The 25,685-nt window shown below is 40.5% G+C and overlaps 1 protein-coding gene across 3 annotated transcripts in view; it reads right to left on the reverse strand.

Moving 5' to 3' along the window:
- Positions 1 to 25,685, reverse strand: part of MTOR (mechanistic target of rapamycin kinase) — a 68,497-nt gene that overhangs the window by 1,079 nt on the left and 41,733 nt on the right. For 2 of the 3 annotated variants that reach the window (XM_064470401.1, XM_064470399.1), the window contains 27 exons: positions 25,308 to 25,408; positions 24,322 to 24,437; positions 22,461 to 22,538; positions 21,969 to 22,076; positions 19,771 to 19,896; positions 18,975 to 19,106; positions 15,332 to 15,447; positions 13,884 to 14,001; positions 12,894 to 13,100; positions 12,167 to 12,267; positions 11,804 to 11,900; positions 11,070 to 11,168; positions 10,369 to 10,491; positions 9,569 to 9,751; positions 8,731 to 8,865; positions 8,269 to 8,443; positions 7,901 to 8,036; positions 7,039 to 7,186; positions 6,203 to 6,325; positions 5,669 to 5,751; positions 4,066 to 4,138; positions 3,473 to 3,547; positions 2,833 to 2,968; positions 2,363 to 2,428; positions 1,587 to 1,667; positions 1,206 to 1,286; positions 457 to 562 (listed from right to left, as the gene is read on the reverse strand). In XM_064470401.1, coding sequence (XP_064326471.1) covers positions 457 to 562; positions 1,206 to 1,286; positions 1,587 to 1,667; positions 2,363 to 2,428; positions 2,833 to 2,968; positions 3,473 to 3,547; positions 4,066 to 4,138; positions 5,669 to 5,751; positions 6,203 to 6,325; positions 7,039 to 7,186; positions 7,901 to 8,036; positions 8,269 to 8,443; positions 8,731 to 8,865; positions 9,569 to 9,751; positions 10,369 to 10,491; positions 11,070 to 11,168; positions 11,804 to 11,900; positions 12,167 to 12,267; positions 12,894 to 13,100; positions 13,884 to 14,001; positions 15,332 to 15,447; positions 18,975 to 19,106; positions 19,771 to 19,896; positions 21,969 to 22,076; positions 22,461 to 22,538; positions 24,322 to 24,437; positions 25,308 to 25,408 — 3,123 coding nt within the window. The remainder of the gene's footprint in view (positions 1 to 456; positions 563 to 1,205; positions 1,287 to 1,586; positions 1,668 to 2,362; positions 2,429 to 2,832; positions 2,969 to 3,472; positions 3,548 to 4,065; positions 4,139 to 5,668; positions 5,752 to 6,202; positions 6,326 to 7,038; positions 7,187 to 7,900; positions 8,037 to 8,268; positions 8,444 to 8,730; positions 8,866 to 9,568; positions 9,752 to 10,368; positions 10,492 to 11,069; positions 11,169 to 11,803; positions 11,901 to 12,166; positions 12,268 to 12,893; positions 13,101 to 13,883; positions 14,002 to 15,331; positions 15,448 to 18,974; positions 19,107 to 19,770; positions 19,897 to 21,968; positions 22,077 to 22,460; positions 22,539 to 24,321; positions 24,438 to 25,307; positions 25,409 to 25,685) is intronic. The other variant, XM_064470400.1, reaches the window with a different exon arrangement.

Raw genomic sequence — 25,685 nt, forward strand, 5'->3', positions numbered from 1 at the left:
CATTTTAGTACAGGAAAAGTTGACAGGTGATCCCCATGGTTCTTTCCAGCTAACTAATGTTTAAAGATGCAAAAATTATCTACTTTCTTAAGCATAGTCCAAAGTTCGCTAACTCTCAAAATGACAGTAAATCGCCTTTGTTTACTTTAGAACATGTAGCTCTTCACTGTAACTGAAATCAGTGACCACCACATGCCTTATTTCAAACTTTTCAAACGTTGAGGCTGATTGTGGTTTAAATGTTCTAAAATCCCTGTGACTACTCACAACAACAACTTCTTACAGAGAACTGTCTATGGGATCGCTGTCATAGGCTTGCAGAATTTACCGGAGCAGATGCAACATGTGGTAAGGCTCCTATATATAACTAACCACAAAAGTGACACTTTCCTTAGCTTTCTCTGCTTAGATTATTCAGAGAAGGATTTTTCAAGGTTAGCAGAATGACAAACTCACCATCCAATGTAGCACTGGCACAGATTCTCATGGGAAGTAGCTTGCTTAATGAGCAATTCTACTTGTGTGGGTACATCAAGAGTTTCGTCATGAGAAAAGTCTCGACCTTTGAAATTAAAGGATAAAAACCCCCCATAAATGGAAGTCATATAACATAACTTGCTTCTAGGCGGCAAGTTAAGGACTAATAGAACTTTTACCTACCCTTCCCTTACTGTATATAAAATGCAAAATTTTCCAAACCAGGAGTACCTCTAAAGACAGAGAGTCCAGAATGCTGTTTTCCCTATTTTTATGGCTTCTTCCTTTTATCTTCTCCAAATAATGGATAAGCCAACAATAGGTAACCATCCAGTAGCTGGAATCGTGGTCCTAATCACTTCAAGTACATTATTTGGCAGGTGGAGGGTACTTTCTTATAAACATTAAAAGCATAAAATTTTGCAACTAAATGCTGCAAACTATAAGTCAGGACAGTAGAAATTCAACTTCCACTAACAAGCTAAAACATGCAAAATATGAAGTCTTTTTAGTTACAACCACCTTTGTACTTTTCAAATCAAGCTCCTTTTTGTCTAAATGCAGGCACGAGTACTTAGGTGTTAGACAAAACCAGGAAAATGTCCTCATCCACTTAACCAGAATATGTTAAAGTCAAGGATTAACACAAAATACAAACAGTAAAAGTAGTGCTGATCCATCTCGTCATATTTTATGTTTAACTTATATAAACATAAAAACATGCTCACCAGTGAGCTTATCTCGAACCCTGTTGATGATTTGAATTGCCTTTTTGTTTAGAGCTTCTGGCTTCACTAGACCATCTCCTACTAGAAGACAGAAGTAGGAAAGAGAATTAGGACTTAATCAGAACAATAAAAACATTTGTACTGATGTTACATCTGCCCTTCCCAAACACCACAAATAGCATTTTGAGAGCAAACAAACCCAGATACCAGCACATTTTCTGTCACCTTTTTTTGGAGTTGAGAGCAGAGATAATTATATTCCTCATTTATGCTGACAAGGAACTGTATGTGTCCCATGTCATGTAATTGTACCTGGACCATGATGAAATTTTCTGATCTAATAACAAATTTCTGCATCAGTGTAGAAACAATGAAACTTACTGAAGGAATGGATGGATTCAGGCACTGTGGTCCCAGTTTTCTTATGGGCTGTCTCACCCAATTCCACACTCTCCAACATTTCTATTGAAAAAATAATCATGAAAACATAAAAGCATAAATGTGAAGCCAAAAAGCAGATAAAATAATATTCATCTGGAAGCATTAATAAAACTGTCAAGTTTTATTTGGCTGTGACCAAATGTATCACGCAGGTCTCTCACTAATGGAAGCATGCCGCAGGAGCAAAACATTATTCTTTCCCTGCTAAAATACTGAAAGGCCTGATGCAACTTGTAGGAACGTTTTGTATAAAAGTGTAATTGAAAGATATTTTGAAATGACGTAAAATTAACCTAAAATTACAATCAAATAAGTATGTTTATTTGTAGAACTCTCTATATGAAACACCATCCCTATTCCGCAGCCCAACAGCGAACAACTGCTAAGACTCAATGCAAAGCTCTCAACATTCAGTCAGATGACTACCTGCCAGGTTTTGCACACTAATATTTGGTAGCTAAGTAAATAACTACCACGTATCAATTTACCTTTGATTACATCAGGTTGTGTGTGCTCCTGAAGGGTGTAAATGCAACTGTAAATCTGCTTTTTGAGCCAACACACTGAACTCCCCACTTCCAGTCCTAAAGCTAATGATAAGTGATTTACCACTCTACTTTTAAGATGACTGAAAACGTTTACCCAGTCTTGTGCGCTGCTAAAAAAACCCCCAACCACTCTCCTAACATTCATGACACACCATCTTTTCTACTCACCTACTGACTGACTTGCGGAGTAGGAGTCTGTTCTTGTTCGCGAGCGTTTATTGCCCTTCGTATTTGCTGTAAGAAAATAAGGCATTGAAAAAGTATGAACTGGAGTTTCACCGTTTCATAGCAAATCTGCCCACAAACAATATAGTTTTGACGGCCTTTCTCCTTCTCCAAATTTTATGTCACCTGAAGACAGCTTTCAATCTCCTGACGACAACTAATACAAAACCAACCCAAATAACTTCCCTTGTAGCTTAGTTCGGTGTCCGTGTTTAAGGGCGAAAGGGTTTTAACCACTGTGGTAATTTCACATTGCGATCCCCGAAACTGCACGCACGCAGAAATAGCACTTGCAAACCAACAGTTTCATCAGATTGTCTTCAAACAGACATTGTATTTCAGGCTCCTGGACTTCTTGCATGAAATCAGACTGATTACTCTCTGGCTGTCACTGTTTTATCAAAATCACTTACTGTCCATCAGCCGCCAATTCAATAATGGATCATAGACAAAGGCTTCAAGCACGGCCATGACACTGTCCTTATGTTCGCGCAGGACTTCCATCACCGTGTGACAGGTGATTCTGTAATTGCCATCGAGGCCTGTCACCTTCAGAAGAGAAAGCAGCAAATCAACCACGCTACTTTGTTCGCTATGCAACTCCAACCCTATCATTCAGGGCGCAGGCAGTGGTTTGTGCTTTGAACTGGAATTCACTTCCACTACGCTTGGTTCATTAAGAGAACAAGAGAGATGCTTAATACAAACTAAGAAGCTCCCTTCTGCCATTAAGATTGTCTTTGCTAAGCACAATGCTGTTGGCTGTGTCTGGCTGATGCCAATAAGGTATTTCAAATTAAGAAACTAAGGGAGGCTTAAGAAATTTGGGGAATTTCAGGGTTTTTTTGTCAGTGAAAAAGTTGCTTTCAACTGTAATGTAAAGATCACAGGAGATATTTTAACTTACAGAAAATGCAGCTGAAACATTAACACCTCTGGGTCTTACAGCAGTGAAAAGGTTTAGCCACAACAGAAAATACAGGAAAAAAACTGAGAAATCGGTGTGATTTTCCTTGGGAGCAATCCCCTTCATATTGAAGGGAGGATGTTTACCTCCATAGCATTTGTCAGCATCCTTGTTAACCTAAATGGAATCTTCTCAGGGAACTTTTCTCTTGTCATTGCAACCTGAAGACATGATGATGAAGAATTAGTAAATTAATAGCTAACTTATTTAAGAGCTAATAAGTATTGAGGTTTTTTTTGCTACAACCCTGAAGGTTGTATTCCAAATAGGAAATAAAGTCCCAGCTTTATGCTTGCCACTTTCCACAAATTTTGGGGAGAAGCTTGATACTAACTTGCTAACAGAGGGAAAACTCAAGTGTGTGCCCAGTTGCTAGTGTCAAGTAACACAGACTTCCTATCAGCAGCTCAAATTGCTCCAAGAAATTTTACAGAAAAGTGATGCTAGCACTTTCTTTGCTTGTTCCAGGGGTCAGATGATCCCCAAGACATGCCTATTTGATAAAGTACCTATCATTTTCATCTTGCCTGTAAGGCAATGTGAAGCCTAAAGAAGAGCCAAAGGGCTTGCCCAGGATCACACTCCAAGGTCAGTTTGTCCTGGCTTATAGATTCATTTCTGTTCCACCAGAAAGTGTGAAACATTACAGAAAATTTAACGTCCAAATACAAAGTTTTACCTCAAAACAGTCCCCAAAGTCGATATGCAGGATCTTTCCACTCAGTCTGTCTAACATCAGATTGGAGGGGTGTCTTTGATGAAGGAGTAAAGAGGAAAAAAAAAAATAAACAAAAAACCAGAGTGACAGACCATTATAAAAACCCGAAGTAAATCACAGCAGCTCCAGTCTGAGATGATATTTATCTTCATGAACAAGAACAGCCAGTGACAGCTTGCTCGTCTGAGATCTTCAATCTCAGAATGAATAGAATAGCTGCCTGACAGTGCATCTATCACATTATTTTTGTAATTACCTCTCAGGAGTTAGAGATCTCACCTTGGAAGATAAACAACCGATTGGACCAGAGCCATCAGTACATTTCTTGGATATTAACATTGGTTTTTCAGTTAGGATAAATTCTTCTACTTGTTTTATACTTTTTCATTTTTTCAGTAGAGAAAAAAATGGAATGAATTATGCTACAGGTGAAGTAATGCAAATTGGATTAGCACCAGAAGAGAAGAGAATCAATCCAGACTAGGAAAACCACTATGATATTTATGTTGACTTGTTCCAATTTTGTTTTAATTCAGTTTTCAGAGGTTTGTAATTTCATTATAAAGATCTTTAAGTTCAGGAATGAAAGTTTTTGTCATGAAAATATTTAAGGGTTTAGCTGGTTTTGCATTACAGACCTAAATCTAAAATATATTGTCTTCACATGTAATTTGGAAGTTATCATGTCCCCTTTTGACAGTAAGACATATACTAAACCAAATATTTTTCATTTTATTTTTTTTTTTTAATTATTTGCCCAATGCATTTGGATTGTTCATATTTCTGTCCAGAACATGTCTGCATTGCAGATCAGAAAAACCACCATGATAAGTAATTGTTAAACCAAGATTACCTTTCATTTGTTTTCAGTCTAGAGCAGCCTTTGGGGAGTATTTACGGGGACTTCATGTGTGTCTGACAAGCACTGTGAACATACCTAGCGCTAGATGTTCCTCCCTCACAGAATAAACATCTACCAGGCAAAAAAGTAAGCAAAATAAGTAGTGTCACTAGACGCATTTGGAGGGAGAATCAGAAGACCTCTGCCACTAAATACCTTTTGGATTTCTTTTTGCGACTTCAGGGAAAAAAGCCTGATGCTTGATCACGGTGCTTCTTTCCTCCCCAAAAAGCTGGACGTATTTGTACAGTCCTAACAGGCTTCATTAAAAAATTGCCATCTTATATGCATGAAGCACACACAAGAACACAGATTGGTGGCAAAAATCATCAATATTTCTGTTTTATAGAACGGATGGAGAAAGATTTCCCATTCTGTGAGTAAGAGGACAAAATTAGAAATTGTGGTCCTTGATGTAATTCTGTGCGTATTCCTCTCAAAATGGTAGAAACTCTTATTTGCGCTCAAGACACACAAGCCCTACATCTCATGTCTTCAGTGCTGAAAATAATGGCAGCACAATTAGGTCCTGAAAGACGGTATCGTTACAATTCGACAATAACCGCAATGAAAGATGTTATCATAAGAACAGATCCAAGGAATGAATTGATAGACCTACAGTGTCTGTGCTTTTATTTAAGAAACCTTTACAATTTCACTCACCTGTCCCCAAGGCCCAGAATGTACCCAACCATTGACATTACAGCTAGTGAACGAGTGTAGTTCGTTCTTCTGTCGAACCACACCTACAAGCAGAGACAAAATAGAAAAAGCAAGCCAGGCACGTTGCATGTTTCAGTTTATATTTTAATTTATACATTAACTACTTGCGTTTTGTACAAAGCTAAACTGTGATATGCTTAGGTTCAATTCACTCCATAGCCTGAGAGGGTTCAAACATCCTGTGGCCTTGAATTAGTTGTCTAAGCCGTTAAGAGAATATATTCTGAGGCTCCCACTTTTCTCTCCCCAGGCACAGTATATGGAGCTTCAGGCTCCAGTCCTGCACTCTGGACTGCACTCTGGCAGCCATGGTGATCTGAGCCTTATGAGGTCCCTTGCGAGGGGATACACGTGTGGATACATGTTCTGCAGCGGTTCTGTGATGAATAAACACCATCTCTATCATTCTGCTGAGAAGGTAATTCTACGTTATGCTGATTGCCAAACACAAGCCATTACATGTGCTGAACTCACCTCCGAGCTCGGACTTTTCAACCACAGCAGTTTGGCAAGGTCATCACCAGCCGTGTTATTGACAGCATGTTCAAATACTTCTACCTTCTGCATCAGAGTCAGGTGGTCATAATCTGGAGCCATCTGTAATGGAGAAGTGACGCTCAGCAACTTAAAAAAAAAACAACACACCTCCAGTAATCCCTAGTTGCACTATGAGGAACACAGTAATCACAAATAATTTCAGTATAAACTGGATATGAAATTATTTGTAGGCTGACCAGTATGTTCCCAAACACAGTGAGATGACTACCCAACAGTGAAGAATCAATTTTAAACGGGACAGCAAACGATTTAGCATCCACAAAGTAGTCCATAACCATAATTAATTAAAATATTGCAAAAGTAAATATGTTTCAAGAAACATTATCCAAATAAGTCTTCTGGGTTGACACACACTTTTCTTTTTGGCAGGCAATTCCAACCTTTCTAGCATTGTTCAGTTTCTCCAGTCTAATTTTGGCCCTGTTGCTTGGACACAATGTTTGTAAATGCCAGCAGCATGGCACCTCATATAAGGCACATCATAGTCACGCAAAATTCCAAGCACATTTTAGTCACCAGATGGTAACAACTTGTGGTCACTGCTAAAACAGGAGAGGAGAAACAAGCTTATGGCCATTTTTATCTCTTGGTATCATTTTATAACTCTCATCTAATATTTCGGCATTTATTACTGGTACCAATAACAATCAGAAAACAGGCAAAGGAAGAACAAGCTGTGCACCATTATTCTTCATTAAGACACTGGAGTCCTAAAAGAATGTACCAAAAACTCAGCCAGCTCTGCCCTTTACCCTCAGCATGATGCGATGTTCAATGTTGAGCAGGATCTTCTTCTTCTCTCTGTAGTCTCGGATAAGTGCATGCAGTGTGTCACAGTGGGGAACCCAGCCAATCAAGCCTGAATTTGTAGACAGCGGAATAACAGCATATCTCTGGATGCTACAGGAAAAAAAACGGAGAATGAAAGCTAAAATTGTTGCATGTTGTGAATTATTACATTTCGAGATGCTTAAAACAATTACTGCTGAATCTGATTCTGATCCAAATTGTCTTTTCAGTAGTTGACCTGCTTTTCTTCTTTTCAAACAGACTTGAAATATCCATTTGGACAGACTGCTGCCAGATAAGTTTAGGTAGGATACGATAATGCCAGTCTCAAAGCTTATGTGGTTTTCACTGAAAGACTGCTTTCAGAAGGTACACGTTATATCACCCACGATGATCTATTATTTGCACATGACATTTTATATATTCATGCTTGAAATACACTGTACAGAATTGGAGTCAGTGACTATTCACCAAGCTATTTAGTGACTATAACAAAAACCCTTGACAAAACAACCTGTTGTCAGGCTCCGAAGGCAGCGCTTAAGCTACCTTGAAGTAGGGGTTGCCTCAAAGACCATAACTATTTACAAGATGAGACTTTAATTAAGTAAAACAAATTATCCCCTTGTGACACATTTCCTCCAAGTTTAAATTCTTAAATTTTTTTTTCTTTCTCTCTCTCTCTTTTTAAAAAAATCAACTTAGTTCTAAGAGTCACCTTCTCCTCACAAACCAGCTGGTTGTGCCAAGGGTTACTCAGGAACTGCACCTACGCAGGGTGTCACTTGTGCGTGAGCACATTCAGTGATTATCCACAACACATACCTGAGGTTTTTACGAAGAGAAGTTGGGTCATTTGCTAGCAGAGTGTTGACCAACCCAAAAAGCTGCATCACTCTTTCATCTTGGCGAAGGTCTTCGTGACCTTTCAGAAGGAACACAAACTCATGCCCATTGCTTCCTGCAAAAGAGTTAATACACAGAGGTTCACTCTTACTGAGCAGACAAGAGTAAATACACACGCACCCAAGAACTGGAAAGCGTGGCAGTCAGACTGACCAGACCACTAAGAAATAAATACCTCACTTGAAAGGAAATGTTGGAGAAGTTTTACCTGGTAAATACACAGTTTGAACTAAAAGCAATAACTGTCTAAATACTAGAACAGCTCAGTGAAAACTGCTCTCTCTTACCCATTAATGTTAGCTTCCTGGGCCGCTGCTTGGAGGTGATGACCTGCAGCGAGGGTGCAATGGACTGAATGCGTATGATGGGCTGGTTGGGATCGTACGTTCCTGGCACCGCCAATTCCAGGTCCCGGCACATTAAGAGTTTTGGTGACACATACTGTAGTTCCAAAGAAGTGAGCTACCAAAACCAAAAGAAATACAGTCCCCCAGAACTTCAGTTAAATCTCACTGAAACATCTGAAGAAGTTCATGCTGTTGAGGGGCCTAGAACAGTTCAGTCAGCCGTCAATACTTCAGATACTTGCAGGAAGTGCTGCACATGCTGCAAACTTCCAACAAATCATGTGCAGATATTTCCAGAATACTGAATTTGAATGTTTTGAATAATCAGAAAACATGAAACAAAGATTTGTATTGACAACCTGAACTGCAAGACTCTCAACAAAACTGTAGCTCTCCCCCTACCTGAGGCAGCTGCTTTGAGATACGCCGGAACACATGGTAATAGAGATCCCAAGCCTGAGTTAGGTCTTTGACATTTCCTGATTTCATGTACTTCCTGCACCATTCCTGAGCTTCCATTAGATCTCTGCCATAGGCCTAGGGAGAAAATGAAGAACAACAGAAGAAAAACATTTCTACAGACTATAATGGAACAGGTGGAGACCACTTAATACCTGCAAAGAGCATCACAGTCTATTTTCAAATTGCATTACCAATATTTGATCTCACATTTTTATAGCATATCAGAATTAAAGATACAGAAATACCTGGATCCAAGCAATGCACTGAGTTTATTAGACAATCTTGCTCACAAATAGACTTCATCGTAGGAGGCAACAAAATTAATAGAACCACCCTTTAATAGGCTCACAAACTCAAATAATTCAAATAATTCATTTTTCTGGCTTGAGAGAGGTCATCTCTACTAGCGGTTACCATGAAGCAAAGCTGACTGGAGTTAGAAGAATTTAACTGCAGAGCAGATGTATGTTTTCCAGACCCTATCAGACACCCAGCTGATATAAGACTCCAGGGCAATTTGCATTGCCACAGCCCCTGCAGTACTGTAGCCACCAAAAGCTATACAGATCTGAAGATAAACGTCAATAATGAAGTGTGCAACTAACATAATGAGTCCAAAGAGATTCACTCTTTGTGTTAGATCACAAAGGTCGTCGTAACACATCTGGGGCAGGCGGCTGTCCTGCCTGGTTTTGAGGGCATGCAGAAGGTTACGCTCTTGGATATTTGATATCCAAAACATAAGATATAAGATAATATCTTGGCCATTTGCTGATACCTGATTGAAGGATGTCTCTTTTAAAGTCTGAGGCCCACGCTCCATCATTGCATGAAGTGGTTCCAGCACCTCAAACATTCCCTTCACATTCCTTTCTCCAAAGTATAGACGAGATGCTTCTTCCAACCCTTCATGCCACATCTCATGCCATAGGATGGCTACCCGGATTAGCTCTTCGCTCACCTGTTTTAAGACAGGAAAATGGTTAAATGCCTCAAGAAAAATGCTATGACTGTATACTGACTTACAAATGCAAAACTACTTTCTTCCCTAATGATTATGAAATATTTGTTGCTGGCAGCTAGAGGGAGCCACAAGAACCCCCACAATTCTGTTACACCTTTTTTCCCTGCAAGAAGCCGATCAGGTTTTTCTCACCTTATTTGTTGCCTTTGAAATTTTCTATATATTTGTGTAGTTTGGCCTGAAAGCATTACTAATTATTCATAAAAATCTTTAGCAAATTAATTAAATTACTCTTTCCATGCTATGCTTGCTAAGTTTTGTTTCTACTTTTCATTAAGCAAAAATACCTCTTTACGGAACAACGATGCTTCATTTATTTCTTCTCTAAGTTGATTTGTAAGGAGACACAAGAACTCAGTGTTTGAAATCTATGGTCCTTTTTAAATTAAAGTATTGTCTTGAAATTGTAGTAATACTGTAACTTCTTCGAAATGCAAAAAACCCCAAATGAACTGTACTTGAACAAAACTACCAATGAATAGTCATTCTGTGTTATTATACCTGTGGTACATCCATTCCTGAAACACACACCTTACGGCACACTAAGTACTCACCATCATTGCCTGCTGCACCAGCGTGTTACTGTGCTCACACATGTTTTTCAGGATCTTATTTGCAGCATTGTGGCGAGCCGTGGTTGTAGATTTAGAGGCCACAGTCAAAGGGTAGATCAAAGCCTACAAGGGACATCAACCAATAACATTTTAGAACCACATAGAACAGCTACATAAACTGAAAGATTAGCAAAGCATTAATAAATAGCAGCCTTAGGGCTAGACAACAGAAAGCAGGTTAGCTTCTGCAAAGAGGTGATAGAAATTTGCTATTTAAAGTCCTCCAGTCTGAAAAGCCTACAGGACTTCAATTCACTGAGTAGCAGAATGACTTTGAGAGCCTGTATCAAACTGGAACACCAGAAAACTGTTTTAAGCATTTTGTGATTTTCCATGCTGTAGGAAGAAATTCAGTTAAGACGTAGTGAGGTAGCCTCTTAGTAGTCACTTAATGAGATTGAAGGTGATTTGCACTACCCAGTATTCTATTAGCCAGAAAATCCCCTGCTGCATGACTCATCCACCTTTCTGGTTTTATGTGAACAGTGCTGAGGTGAAAGAAGCAGCAGCAGATCTAGGCCCCATCCTCACTATCGTCACTTGGTGTGGCTTCCAGTGCAGGCATCTAGACTGGGTGAAATGGAACACAGGAAATGCCTTAACTGGCTGTCAGTCTACTGAAACTCCCCCTCTAAGCTTACCTGGGGATGGTACCGTCCAATATCTGTGAGGAGCTGATGAATGAGACGTCCTACTAATGGTCGAGGGGTGTCAATTCTTGCAATGAGCTGAGGGATAACCTAGTAGTAAGGATAAGTAAAATAAACATCCCTGTCACCTCACATGATTAGTTCACAAGCTGTTCTGCCCTCTACTAGAGACCTCAGTCTTTAAAGGAGACAGAGAGGCCCATCACTCATTTTTGAGATGGTCAGAGGATAACACAACATTCCAAACAGCATCAGAACAGCTCAGTGAGATCACAAGTGTTCTGTGCAAAACTATTACAGGATCATCTTATGGAAAGAGTAGGATGTGCCTTGAAGTGTAATACTCAAATAAGAAATAAAGCCTTTTTTATTTATTTACAAGAGTCATTCTACAAAGCAATCGTGAAATAGACTGTCTGAATTACATCAGAGCAGCACAGTAGTGTTTATACTTGATCACCACTGAATGCACGTCATCTTCAATTTTAAAGTTTTTATTCTTTCTTATTCATATACAAATAACCTGCACATAAATACAGAAATGCATGCAAGACTGTTTCTCATGTCTCTGTTCGAGATGCCTGTTAAATCAGTTACAGCTTGTACTGCACAATGCGCTCACCACTCAATCCTACAGGGGAATGTTTATCACCATGGATATCATGTAACAAATCCCCAAGCTCCTCCCAGAGCAGAGATTTGTCTTAGCCCTCTATGTGCCTTACCTGCAGCCAAGTGTCTATTTGGATTGCCTTGACTCCTTCTACCAAAGCCTCATTCACATCAGGCCAGTGACCATAGTCAAACCACAGAGTAAGGACTCTTAAAAAGAGAAAGACATTCATTTGGAATGGAACAAAAAACCCCCAAACCATTCCGGTTAAATACCTTCAGACTCATTTACAAGTCACTCTTCCCAGAGCCTAGAGATAGCAGGATAAGGGCTAATCCACCTCACATAAATTAGCTTGGACTGAAGCATTCACTTCATTTAACTCTAACAAAAAGAACAGAAACAGGTCCTACCTAATCTTAAACCACATGCCCTTATCAGCTGGATTTCATTTACTATATGCTTTATTATGTACCTTAGTGTGTCTTGAAGGTTGTTTCCTCGAGACAGAGATATAGATCGGAAGAAACCCTGGACAGCAGGGACTGTGTACATCAAGAGGGTCTTGGATAAATCCTTTTGGAATGAAAATTGCTGCATTAGTTCTACACAAGTGCATTGGTCCACATGAACCCTAAACTTAGCAAGTAGAAAGAGGGAGAAATATGTGGAAACATAGACCTAATCCACGTTATAGTTGACTTCTGCTCATAGTCCTCACAGGATATGTTGCTCCTGGAGTTTATGTTTTGCCTGACTACACGTAGGTCTTTCAGCATGGCAGGGAACATCTTGTGGAGTGTTTCTATACTTCAGTTTGTTGGCAAAACGATGGACAGCAAAGCAGCCTAAAAACTACAACCCTACTACAGCTGGTAAGTAAAAGATATTCCTCACAATCTTTCATGAAGGGTTAAGCAGTAGAACTTGTTAATGCACACTGTATCACCTATGATGGCCACCTATGCTTTTGCTTTAGTTCACAGCTAACTTATGATCATTTGCATTAATTTAGTCCTCTTCCCTTAAGACTGAGTTAACCTGAGCTTCCCCTCTTCTACTGTAAGCTATGAGCAGAGAGAGAGAGCACACAGGTACTTCCACAAGCCAGGTACACACAGCAGCTTGTTCCCCGCCGTAACATTTTCCTGCATCTAAGCAGTAAGTACCAATCTCTCAACATAAACAGGGAAAAAGTGTACCTCGGTGACTTTCTTCTGCACTGGAGATGGGATGGGACTGTTCTCTGTGCTCTCCGCCTCACTTTCACTATTGCTGCCCTCAGTGTTAGCACTGGTGACGCTGGCTCCACTGGCATGCCGTAGCTTCTTCTTCTCATCTCTGGCCTGGTTTTGATGTTTGTAGTGAAGCACTGCTTCAAAGTTCATTACTGCCCAGGCATGCCAGGCCTGCCAACAAGGGAGAACAGAAGTCAGAAGGAAGATGAATCTTTTCTGCAACCTGTACTTTCTAATGATTAGAGATAATAATCCAACCTTTCTGAGTCCACAGACAACAGCAGTAATACCCTGCAGACAACACAATACTTTGCTTTCGCTAATCTCTTGTAGTTTTAACTGCCTTATTATCTTAAATAACATCATGTGAGTTCTTGGCCAGGAGCTCCCTGCTGGATATTAAGGCAAAGGAGCTCTGTAGCAAAAACTAAATCACATTCCGTTCACATACACTTTAATTTTTCAAAGCTTAAAATGAAAATTAATGGTAGGACTAGGGGAGGTGTAATTGGAAGAAATGCAGGAGGTGGCTGCCCCAGAAAAGATCTGGCACCAAATATTAACTGAAATTTCACAACCCTGAAATCAACGGCTCTTTGGAGGATTAGCAATGAGGCTACTTTCCTAGTTCAAGTATACTGAGTGAGAACAAGTTCATTTTTCCCATTTAGATTATCCTTTCTCCTTCACTGTTTACTGACAGGAAAGAAAGTCCCAAAAGCAAGAACAGAAACTGAACTGTGACCTAGTTTTACCAGCCAGATAAAATTCTAAACAAGAATTTCATGGTTGCCTTGGGCTGCCTTTGTCTTTTTTTGTTTTTTAATCCTACTTGCAGTAACCAGGCAGATAGTTATAGATCTTCCTACGAGCACCTTCCTTTCCTGTAGTATGAGATGTGATCATCCTTGCAGATCTCTCTGGAATGGTGCCTAGAACCTTCTCCTTACTGACCTTGTACCAGTTGCGATCATGCTCTGTTGCAGCACTGTAGTATTGCAAGACTTTGGGGATGGTACTCTCATTGATGCCTTGCAGGTTCAGCTGCCACTCACCCAGTTTCAGGAAACACCTGGTTAAGCAAAGGGATTATTGACTCAGAACCTAGAATGAAATCGAAGCCTGCTGGATTAAGAGACAGACTTCTCATCTGAAGTCTGAAAGACATTTCATGTGGTTAACCCACTCAGTAAGCCTCTTCTGCAGACTGGGAGCATACGTGTTAAAACACATAAGGTTCAGAACACCTACACCCTGACTGTAAGTGTGGAGCTAACTAGTTAATAGTTTAACTCTCAGGGGGAAAGCTGAAGGGCAAACTTTGTTCCTCATTTATATCAGTTATAAAATAAACATAAGAAATAGCTAACAGTAGCATCAAAAGACTTCATCAGTATTGATAAAATGCACACAGCATATGTGCTGGCTAGCTATACTCATCAACATATGAACTAGCCTTCTGGAGAGAGCACTGCGACAGACAAACAGTGGAAACAGAGCAACTGCTTTTCCCCCAAGCCAGAACCCCATTAAGTCATCCCCTCCCTGAGGAAAGGAAAAACAACATATTTTTACTGCAGCAGGGTGGGGCTGCAAAGGTTTGTGCAAAACTTAATACTCTGTTCCCTCAGCAGGCTTTAAATACCACAGTTACACAGCTGTCCTTTCTATATTTTGAGTTTTCCAGAAAGCATTGTGCAAGAAAAATTTTGTGTGCAACTCATTACTAATTTGCCTTCCACAGCAGTCACTCTGAAAAACACAAGATGATGCTGTTATCAAGTTCCCATTCTTATAAAAGCAAATTAAATGCCTGCCTCCCTTTAAAAAAAAAAGCAAACCTTCAGTAGTAAGCACTATGCAATTTTTCTTTAAGTTGAAAACAACAGATCTGGTGCCTCCTGATCCATACTGGAAAAATGGAGATTATAAGATATGTTTTTAATGCAACAATATTTTAAGAGACCATCACATGCTGGACATCTATTACCCAAAGCACTGCTGTTGTATTAAGGGCACATGCTGCCAAGCACGGACGTGCCAGGCATGCGGGAAGTGTTTCTTTCCTACTGACTGGCTCTCCTGAAAACCAAAGAACTAGCCATGCTGAGAGCTCTGCCTTCTGCCAGCGAGCCACAGTGCTGGAAAAATACAACCAGCTGCCAGCGACAAATACAAGCTTGTTTATGCTAATGTGCCACAAAAACATTTACTGAAAATTATACGATAGGTAAAAATGTAATACCAAACAGGTATCTACCAGCTGAATGAGAAATCCCCTTTCTTTTGTAATCAAAGCATGGGCCTTGGCTGAAATGTGTCATCTGCACAGACCCCGCAACCTCAGGAAAGACATCAGTTTCACTATATAGCTTAAGGGTGTCCCAGGACCAGATGCTGACCGTGCCATGAGCTTGTGGAGCTCCTGCTTGTGCTGCTGGTCCTCAGTTGCAATAGCATGCTGGGCCTGCTGCTGCATTGTCTGCACGAAGTGCTGCATGTGCTGGAACGCATCAATCTGTAATCGGATGATGGTTGCAGTAAGGACCACGGGGTTAAATACAACTTCACAAGAGAGGGATACAATGTGGAAATAAATTTTCACTGAAAGCGAAAAATACAGTTTTGTTTTCTTTCAAAGCTTTGTTGCCATATACATCCCTCTAAAATCAGTTTATACTCTACATACGCAGCACCAAATAAATGAAGAGGCTAGGGATTCTTGCCGTCTCAGAAATCTGGCCACTGCAATGCTATAACTGCAATTGTAAAAAACCCAAATAATTGCATCCTTCCAATGCTAGGCACACCTTCATGTCATACATACAGTCAAAGCATGACCAACCATAACATAAGCCTACATTGTGCTCTGATATGCAAGAACTTAACTCTGGCAAAGCGACAAATTGACCTGTGCAAGGTCAAAACTTCAGCAGCAGAGAATGTCCTGTTACTGCTCATGCGGAGTGAGATTCTAGTAGATGATCTAGACTTGTCTAATTTGCAGTTGAGCATGCACATCGAAGACAGTCCAGCAATTCCAACAATCAAACAAATGTTCATAGCTTACAATCTGTATCGGACCAGGTTACTATCATAGCAGACAGAATCACAAATCCAGAGAAGCCTGTCTATAATATGCTATGGCCTGAAAAAAACCCCAACCAGTTCGAGAACATAATGCCTGAAGGAAAACTTGCTGCTTCCTGATCTTCAGTCCAAACCCCTCAGCTTCAGCGGGGCTAACAGTGCACACCGGGGGACGTAAGCTTTGAGTCTTTTCAACAAATTAAAGTCTAGATTTCTAGATTTGTTTCAGAAGTACCAACGTATATTGCTCCTTTGCCAGCAGATTACATAAGGCAGTAGCGCTAAAGCAACTTGCACTTCCAAATTTTGAGGGGAGACTCTTTTTGAAATTCCTTGCAAAGAACTACAGGGTAAGAAAACCCAAAATTAAAGATTTAAGAAAAAAAAGTATGCATGCTTCACTGGAAACAATTAGAGTAAAGCTCTTGCAATTTGCAAGGTCATTTCAGGTCAGAAACGGCAGAATATGCTTTTAAGAGCCCAGTTTACTTCTGTTCCATCTACAGGAATCAGCTACTTCAGAGTGAGACAAGAATCACCTGAGCTGAAATGCCTCACTATCCCATTCAAATGTCAGCATGCACAAGTCAATTGTCAGGAAAAAGGGTATTAGCCCAGGGTGAAATAAAAGAAAGTATCACACTATTAACATTAATGGGGGGGCATTCCACAGCTTGTAACCCAGATACCTGCTTAGAACGAGGTGGGGGGTGGGGGGAAATAACAATCTTATAAATAGTTATGCTGTTATGCCAGACATTGGCAATATCTTTTTGCCTGTTTTTGACAAAACAGTTATGTGACCCTCTCATATCTAGATACACCCAACAATCTGCTCTGCAGTTCCATTAATATTGAAAACTGATCACTATAAACTGACAGGCAGAGCACTTAAAACTGAAAGAAGTAAGTTTTCTTTAGCAACTGAATTCCTAAGTTTGTATGCAGCCTTGTTACGGTCTATGTCTGTAGAATGCAGCTGCTGGCAAAGGTCCTCGTTAGAAGAAACATTAATAGGGTTTACATATCTATCTTTTTATCTGTTGTTTAAGAAAAGATTGTTGAGCAGCTCTGCGAGCGCTATGTGGCTAGTTTCCATCTAGATGCCAGCTTTTTCCTGCTGGATCTGGCAAGTGCCAAAATGGTGGTAAGGAAAACATTTTAGGTCAACGAAGCAACAGAGCAACTCCTCATCTAGAGAAAACGGTCATTTCCTACCATATCAGCCTGCCTCAGGAGCTTCATACATAAGGTACTAAGTCAAGTGAACACATACAGTTATATAAAACTCTGGCCTACATACATCACTATGTATAACTGTGTATTACTTAGTTAATGATAGTCACTCAAAATAGGAGATAAGGATATACCGAACCATGTAATGCTCCTGGTACCAGGAGAATTCCCTAAACACTTTCAGTGTTTGGTATAAACAAACATTTAAGTCTCACTCCAGACTGCAAACTCTATTGCACCCTAACATAGCTGCTTCTGCCACAGAGCTGCACCTTTAACCATGAATTTCAGAAATAAGCACCTACTTTCCAAGTGCCACAAAAGACTGAATCATTGAGTCCGCCCTTCCAGCAGAGGAGTGCTCTGAGAAAGGGCTGGGGCTTGCACACAGGTCTAGGATTAGTGCTACCTTGGGTAAAGTGTTTTTTCCCTCAGCACTGTAAACTACGCTCGGTTTTAATGTGTTGGAAAGGAGAAAAAAAAAAAAAAAAGCCTTTAAGCACAGAGCTTATTTCCATAGGAAATCATTCAACAAGCAAGAGGAGGTGATTCTAACCACATCTCTTCCTCCCTCTCATCTTTGCTGCTTTAATAATTTTTTTTTCCTCTCCTCACGGACTCCACGTGTTCTTGCATCTGTTTATTTTAGACACATTGCCTTCCCCCATACCCTTAATTTTTGTGCCTTCTTTCATTCTGCTTTCTACAACCCCACCGGTTTCCTGCATTTTGTCTATTTCTTTATCACAGGTCAAACACACAAAAGGCCACTTTCACTCAAAGAGGAGCGCAGAGAAGACCCATATACTTCTTGGATCATTTACCGAAGAAATAAGAGACCGTTACACTGTTTTACAAAGCCAATAGAACAGGGCCTCATCAGCAGCTCCTCCTGTTTTTTGAATTCAAATAAAGAATAGTTAGGTCATGGCAATGTTCCCACAGCAATGGCTCTGCTCCAGTGCTGGCAATCCTTAAGAAAGGAAAAATAAAAAAAGATGTGGCAGAATATGAGAATAAATGGAGGCTTTAATGTATATTGAAAAAAAAAGATAAGTTATCCAGTCTGGAGCTTATTGGATTTGATTATGTAAATTCTCCTGTGTTTCAATGTCAAAAACATTCACCCTAGGCTCTTTGGAGCCAAACTGTTCCCATGACAAAACCCTATGTACTTTTCGGCTGTCTTTCAGTTAGAAATTTCAATAATGTCCTTAATAAAAGTCAGTTCTGCTCAGCAGCTAAGTACAAACTGTTCAGGATATTTCTCTAAAACTGGTAATAAAAACCCTTACTCTTTCAGCATGTAACCCTGACCATAGGTACAGTGTGGAGACCTGGCAATCAGCACAGTGGATGAAGAGTCAAGTACCAAGCCCACACAGTAAAATCCTGATGAGGACAGAAGAGCTACTATTCACCATTAATCTTGGCTGTATCCCTTTGGTACCCGATACTGATTTAGTAAAAATAATCTTTCCACATAGGAAGTAAGATTAGGGCCAGGCCTTCTCTGTCACTACAGAGTTTTAAAAGAAATTTTCAAAAGCTTATCTTTTGAATAACAATAAGGAAAGTGATTAGTTACTCTTTTTGAGGGGTGCAAAAATAAAACTTTCAGCCTTGACTTTATTCTGCGGGGATTATGAAGAGCTAATGTGCATACCATCGCACAAAACCTGAGCAATGAAACGTAGAGAGTACTATGTTCTGCTGTACCTTACGGGCGCTCTTCCACATGTGTTTCATGTATGCATAAGTCACTTGGGGATGTACTGTTGGCAGTGGGTGATCCAGTTGTCGAGATGGATCTACTCCCAAGAGCAGGACAAGTGTCTTATGGGCCAAAGCCTGGAGAAAGTTGCAAAGAGAAAAAGCAGGTTAAAACAAGCTCATTCTTACCTCCATTTCACATTGACCACAGAATTTCTGGCCCCTAAAAAAATACCTCTGACCCTGCAGATAAAACACAGACATAGTAGCCTTACTACCACTCCCTGGACTCATAAGAGCAGCACATGATAAACCATGTGTCTTCATTGGGATCAGAGCATTAGATTCTCATTTCAGAAGCCAGCAGAGTGTGAAATCTCTGTTTCAACTACTTTTGGTAATAAATCTCGTGTTGAATGTTAAAATAGGATTGTACTGTTCAATGATAACAACATCACATTCTAGATTTGACAAAAAGTGCATTAGCAGAGCACTCTTATTATTCTATATTTAATAATTACCAATGCTGTGTAAGAACTTTTGGGTATAGCATGCAACAAAAAACTGGCCCTGAGGCTCTCAGGTATAACACTAGTCCCACAAAAATAACCGTGGCTACAAGCATGAACTCTACCTGGTTACAGTTCTAGCATTTCAACAATTTTTGACTAGTCTCCTCCTCAGAGGAGAGCCCATCCCACTTGGGCAATGAAAGTACTTGGAAATGCTCAAGGTTGAAGCAGCATGACAAAGCCAATCATCCAAAAATCTGCTGTAGAGGGTAGAGCTTGATGATGCTCACCAGTCTCCCACTCTTGCCACACAGGCTGGCATACTTGAGCCAAGTTCTCATGTCCTCATGAGGATTTACAACAAGAGATCGGACCATTAATATTCTTTGCCAGTCTTCCACAATTCGTTGACAGCCCTGAGAGAGAAAGGAAGAGAGAACTTGTTAGCGTTTTATCTCCCATCTTCTCCAGAGCCCTAATTCAGAATCTGAAGGGACTTTTCCCAAGATGGAGAGACTTTAGTACCCATAATTCACAGCAGGCTGACATTGCAAACTAGCTGGCTCTTTCTTTAATACTGCAATGTGTGAAGAAGGTCAAGTCCTTGACTCTTACTCTCTGCAGCCAGCTCAGTGTTTGCAATCTAATGATATCCTCTAATGGAAAAAGGAGAAAAGCTTCTAAAGCAGAAATGCATCCAAAATATCAGGAAAGCTCTTCGTGCAATTCCAAAACAAGTTGAGAGTTTTATAACCTTTCTCAACCTAGTTTTAAAGCCTATTTTAGGTTTAAACAGTGACAATACGGCGATGGTACAGAACCAAATGGTTGCAAAGATATTTTTGTTATTGCCCTTTTTCTTCTCCTTGCATGGGTTGATTTTAGAGGCTGGCATGACTGAACTGATATTCCACCAGAAACTGCAGTTCTAACTGCTGTGTTGCTTGTGAAAGCACTGTCTGGTTCTTGTCTGTCTGAAGGGAGAGGCACAACACTGTCAGTCAGAGCAGGATGAGTCTGTATTTCAAACATTCAAGGTTGCTACAGAGCAGTCATCTTTTGGAAGGGACAGTAACAACCAAATACATGGCGCCTGGTGTAATGGCCAAGTACTTCAGGGTAACAGTAATGCTCTGAAGTTCATATTGATCCAGAGATGACTTAGACTTAGTTTTGAGGTAAACAAAAGAATTTCCAATGGCAGCAAGCACCTTAGCAGCAAAGCATCTATTTCTTTCCCTTTTTCCCCAAAATTGAGGGCTGAGAAGTCAAGCAAAGTTTATTCTCTAACATCCAAATAAACCTCATTCAATAGGCATTTTAAAATTATTAAAAAGCAGCTATAAAATGTGCAAGAACTGTATGTACTGCATTCAGGCCTATAAACAGCTGTATTCAGACATTACACTTCCTGTCACTCTCAGCTTCCCCAGCCCAGTGGAATGCTCCTGAGCTTTTCCAGACAGGAATGCAGATGGGAGACTAAAAAGCTTTGCCACAGTTTCCCAAACAGCTAGAAAATATGCAGCAACAGCCTTTCATAAAGAGGCAGATATAGCAGTCGCGGTGAAGGACTGCACAGGGAGAAATTCTTCCTCCAGGCAGTGTATCAAAATTTGGTGTAATGAGCTTTTTACCCTAATTATGCTTCCGCCCCACCCCGCTTCCCTTGCAGGAATGACCTCTTTAAACAATATTCCTGTGTGTACTACTTCATCTGATGATATTCACTTGCACTGTAGGCATGGCCTCTTGTAAGGAAATGGTCTCAAAATATTTGGCTGATCTAAAACCTCAGAGGTGCTTTGGATTTTTGCTATTTAGAGTAAGAAAGGCACAAACTTCTCTTTAAATAAAGGAAAAGCAGCATTGCTAAAGGTCTCTTAAGAGGACAAGGCTAATCACAGAATCATTTAGGTTGGAAAAGACCTTAAAGATTGCTGAGTGCAACCATAAACCTAACACTGCCAAGTCCACCACTAAACCATGTCTCTCAGTGCCATCAATCAATGGGACACGTTCTTGTAAGGAGTCAAAAAGGAACAGGACAATCTTTTACAAGTATGCGAATTCTTTGTCCAGTTTTCCAGCACTGTGAGAGAATTCACTTCTCCTTAAAATGCAGCCAGCCAGGTAAAAAGTTCAAACTAGCCTTATCAAAACCAGTATTTCCAGGGGCGATCCAACACTGAGACAAGCAGCCTTGGAGATGTTACTAGCCTCTCCACTCTGTACATATCTATTTCAAGGTTTAAATCACCCTACTACAGTGTCACATCAGTAGACACCTCAGGAACATTAACCACAAAAAGGCCAAACCACCAGGACAAACGCAAAGGAGACAGACAGCATGCAGTTGTGTAAGCTTATGTGCTGTTGGGATAGAAAAAGAAATGGAAAGATTTGCTGAGCCATCACACTGACTCGAAAGGAAGCTGTTCAATCCAGCACATCAGCATCTCTGTCCTTGATCTTTACATAGATGTACCTGCAGTCTTTCCCACCAGATCTGGCGGATGATCTCACGACGTTCTGGTACAAGTTTGTACTGGATAACCTCTTCCAGCTCTGACAGCATCTGGCAGGATACCATAGCCTGAAGGAAACAATCACATTCCATCCCAATCACTACAGAACAAATCTATAATTAAGGAACAGTTTTTTGGTGTCAAAACCTTAAGTACATATGCTGCCCAATAGCTAAAGGACTGACTGCTATATACTGGTATCTAGACAACCTGCTGGTTCAAACTTTCTAAATGTCAGTTCTTATTTCTTTTGGGGGGGGGGGGCTCACTTTGCTGTTTAATTTGTCCCAAAGCTGCTCCTATGAAGTTGTATTTCTGATCCGACATGAGCCAATTAGCTTGTGGGTCTACACAGGTTTTATGTTTGATACAAGCACTACTCAGAATTTTCATGCAACTTTTAGAGACAGTCTGAAGCAGCAATGAGTGAAGGCTGCGAGTTAGACACTTACCCCATAGGCTCGACTGTAGCTCTCTCCTGCCATGGCAGTCAGCTCAGCATCTAGCAGATCTCTGGCTTTGTCAATGCACTGAAATAGAAGAAGATTTTGGGGCAAAGGTGGTATGTTTTATCTAGAGTCAACTGTTGGAACCGCTATTCCTCTGCTCCACCTCATGAACAAAGCCGGCATTGTTCCCATTCTCCAGCAAGAAACAGGAAAGGATGTTATCAATAGAAAAAACTGACAGGAAAACAGTGTCCAGGGCAGATACAGGGGAAATCAAAGGTGTTTCATTTATCACCTGCACAGTCTGAAGTTTGTCTTTCTACTAAACAAAAGTTGCGGTATTTCTAATCCTACTGTCATTGTAGAGATCATCATTAATAACATTTATAGAGGAAAAGAGAAGTTCAAATTTTAGTGCAAGAGAGTCGGCTACACAAAAGCCTCAAGAAATGTCTCTTGATAATATACAATGATAGAAAATAGCTGTCACTGTTTTATGTAACCCAACAGGTTTTTATGAATTTTACAGGACAGCAAATTCCATTTCTCTTCTTCCAACTAAGACATGCTCTTCAAGCATGAAATAAATCCTGCTCTGGTTCCAGTCATTATATAATCTCTCATCTATAGTTTTTCCTGTTCAAAATGTTAAAGGTTAATCACAAACTCTACCCCTTTGAATGCTTGGCCAATTTTACTGTGCACATCACCCAAAAATCTATGTACGAGTTTTGACAGAGCAAACTGAATTACTCCTTTATCTAAGTTGGCAGGCCAGCTCAGAATTCTGAGAAATGGTACTTGAGCCTCCTTGGAAAGTAAACAACATGCTTCACATCTACAGAGGGGAAAAAGTCCCAACTCTGCAAATCTCCTCTGTGACAAACAAGCATACCAATATGGCTCTGTTCAGACTCATTCCTTGCCTTGATTTCTCATCTCATTCTTAAGATTTCAGATTTAACACTGCTACCAGAAAAGTTAGAGGAAAAGTTCTGGTACATGATATATATGAGCACTTCACTGAAAAAGCTGCATCAGACAGAAGTGCACAGAACACCCATGAAGAACTTTATGTGTGTCTTATGCCACGAATGTCTTTTATCAAGCAGTGCCTTGTAGAATGGAACCTCTGCTGAGATAATCTTTGTGCACTGTCTGTCTAGAAAACCGAACAAAAGTAAAGCATAAGAATGACTAAGAAAGTCTTACACTCCACAGCACTGGACCACTACTATCTGTACACATATTTGTTACTGTGTTTCTGGAAATGCAAGATAAGCTCAATCACCAAGGTCTAATACATCAGTGGAAAAAGGTTATTGGGCAATTCATCGGTTATCACAGAACCCCTGACTGGTGGGGGTTGGAAGGGACCTCTGGAGATCATCCCATCCCACCCCCTGCTGGAGCAGGCACCCCCAGAGCAGGGGCACAGGGCCGCGTCCAGGAGGGGTGTGTATGTCTCCAGGGAAGGGACCCCACAGCCTCTCTGGGCAGCCTGTGCCCCTGCTCTGGCACCCGCACAGGGAAGGGGTTTGTCCTCATGTTCAGGTGGAACCTCCCGTGTTCCAGCTTGTGCCCGTGGCCCCTTGGCCTGGCGTTGGGCACCACTGAAAAGAGTCTGACCCCATCCCCCTGACACCCGCCCTTCAGGTATTTATAAGCATTGTCAAGATCCCCTCTCAGTCTTCTCCAGGCTAAACAAACCAGGTCTCTCACCCTTTCCTCATATGGGAGATGCTCCAGTCCCCTGAGCATCTTCGTATGCCAAGTGCTTTAAAACAGCATGTCTTTCCATGCAGCAATATAGCCTAGTTAATCTTAAACTAGGTTTTGGGAAGCCAACAAGGAAGATAACTACCTGCTGAGCCAGTGAGAAAAGGTCCTGATGAAGAGCCAGTACAGCCCTGTAGAAAGCACCATCATGCGTGTCCCTTGGGATCATGCAGGTATATTCTTCCATGCTATCCCACTGACCTGCAGAGACACAGATATCCTCAGTAATACAACAGCCTTCTCTGCAAGATAAGAACAGAACAGAACTACACTATGGTGCTTGGATATCAGCAACTAGGCCTGAATGCTGTGTGGTACTTCTACATTTAATTCAGCTCTCCAACAGCTTGTCTTTGGCAGGGACAGTCTGTGTTATATACAGAAACTATATATATACATACACAGAAGAGATGGACAAGCAAAAGCACAGGCATTTTTCTTCTAGGCAAACTGTTATCCTCATGGAAAAGGTTCTTCCACTCCTTGTGATGAGAAAGTTGAAATGCTGACATTTCCAGAACATTTGAATGAATTAGTGTCCTACAAAGCAAAGGACTAATTTTTCTCAGCAAAGGCTGGCAGACAGCAAGTGATTTATAAGCTTCTCTAGTAAGTATCTGGCTATCAGGATAACTGATATTTGGACCATTTATAGATTTATTCCACTTAAGACTGTCTACTCAGCAGACACAACCTATGAAAATGCTCAACAGATACTTTTCTAGTTTGTAAATAAGTCTGCCACAAATCTGCGAAATTCCATTAATTTCAAGTCTGAGTTATGTTCAATGTAAAACTAAGTAAAAGCGACCAGATAAGCAACTGATGATCTGCTCAGACCAATACGGCATTTTCTCTGATACTCGAGACCACATTGGGAGACCTTACATAAATGTAGGTTTTCCAAAGGGCTTCAGTGTTGAATGGCACTTACTTCATATCCCAATGTAAATTATTTTGTTCTTTGATTTTGCCGTTTCTTATGTTTCGTAGTTCTGAGGTAAATTAAAACTATCTGTACTTCCACACTGTGAGCCGTCATACAGGATACTACCACACAGGATACATTACCTAGGCCCCAGGCAGCAGCAGCAGCCATCCTAGCCATCTTAGCTTGAGTTTCGTCATTGACCTGTGTCCACTTTTCACAGCACTGCTGGTGGAGCTGCCCCCTAAGAAGAATCCACAATTTCTGATCAGTGAAAAGCCTCTTCTAAGAATTCCACCCTGTTAAACAACCACTTTCCACAGAGATGACGACAACCAGCCCCATCATTCTTTTTATATGGAGTGGAGAATAGGATTCTTCTCTAGTCAACTAGTCTAATGACAAATACCCTATCATCAGAAAATAATTTAAAGGCACACTATGCTTTGAAAACACAAATCCAGATGAAAGTTTGAATTTGTTCCTCAGCAGTTCCTAATGACTACTTTAGGAACTGAACT

Source organism: Phalacrocorax carbo, chromosome 20 (genome assembly GCF_963921805.1).
Source record: "Phalacrocorax carbo chromosome 20, bPhaCar2.1, whole genome shotgun sequence".
In the NCBI taxonomy this organism is placed as follows: Eukaryota; Metazoa; Chordata; class Aves; order Suliformes; family Phalacrocoracidae; genus Phalacrocorax; species Phalacrocorax carbo.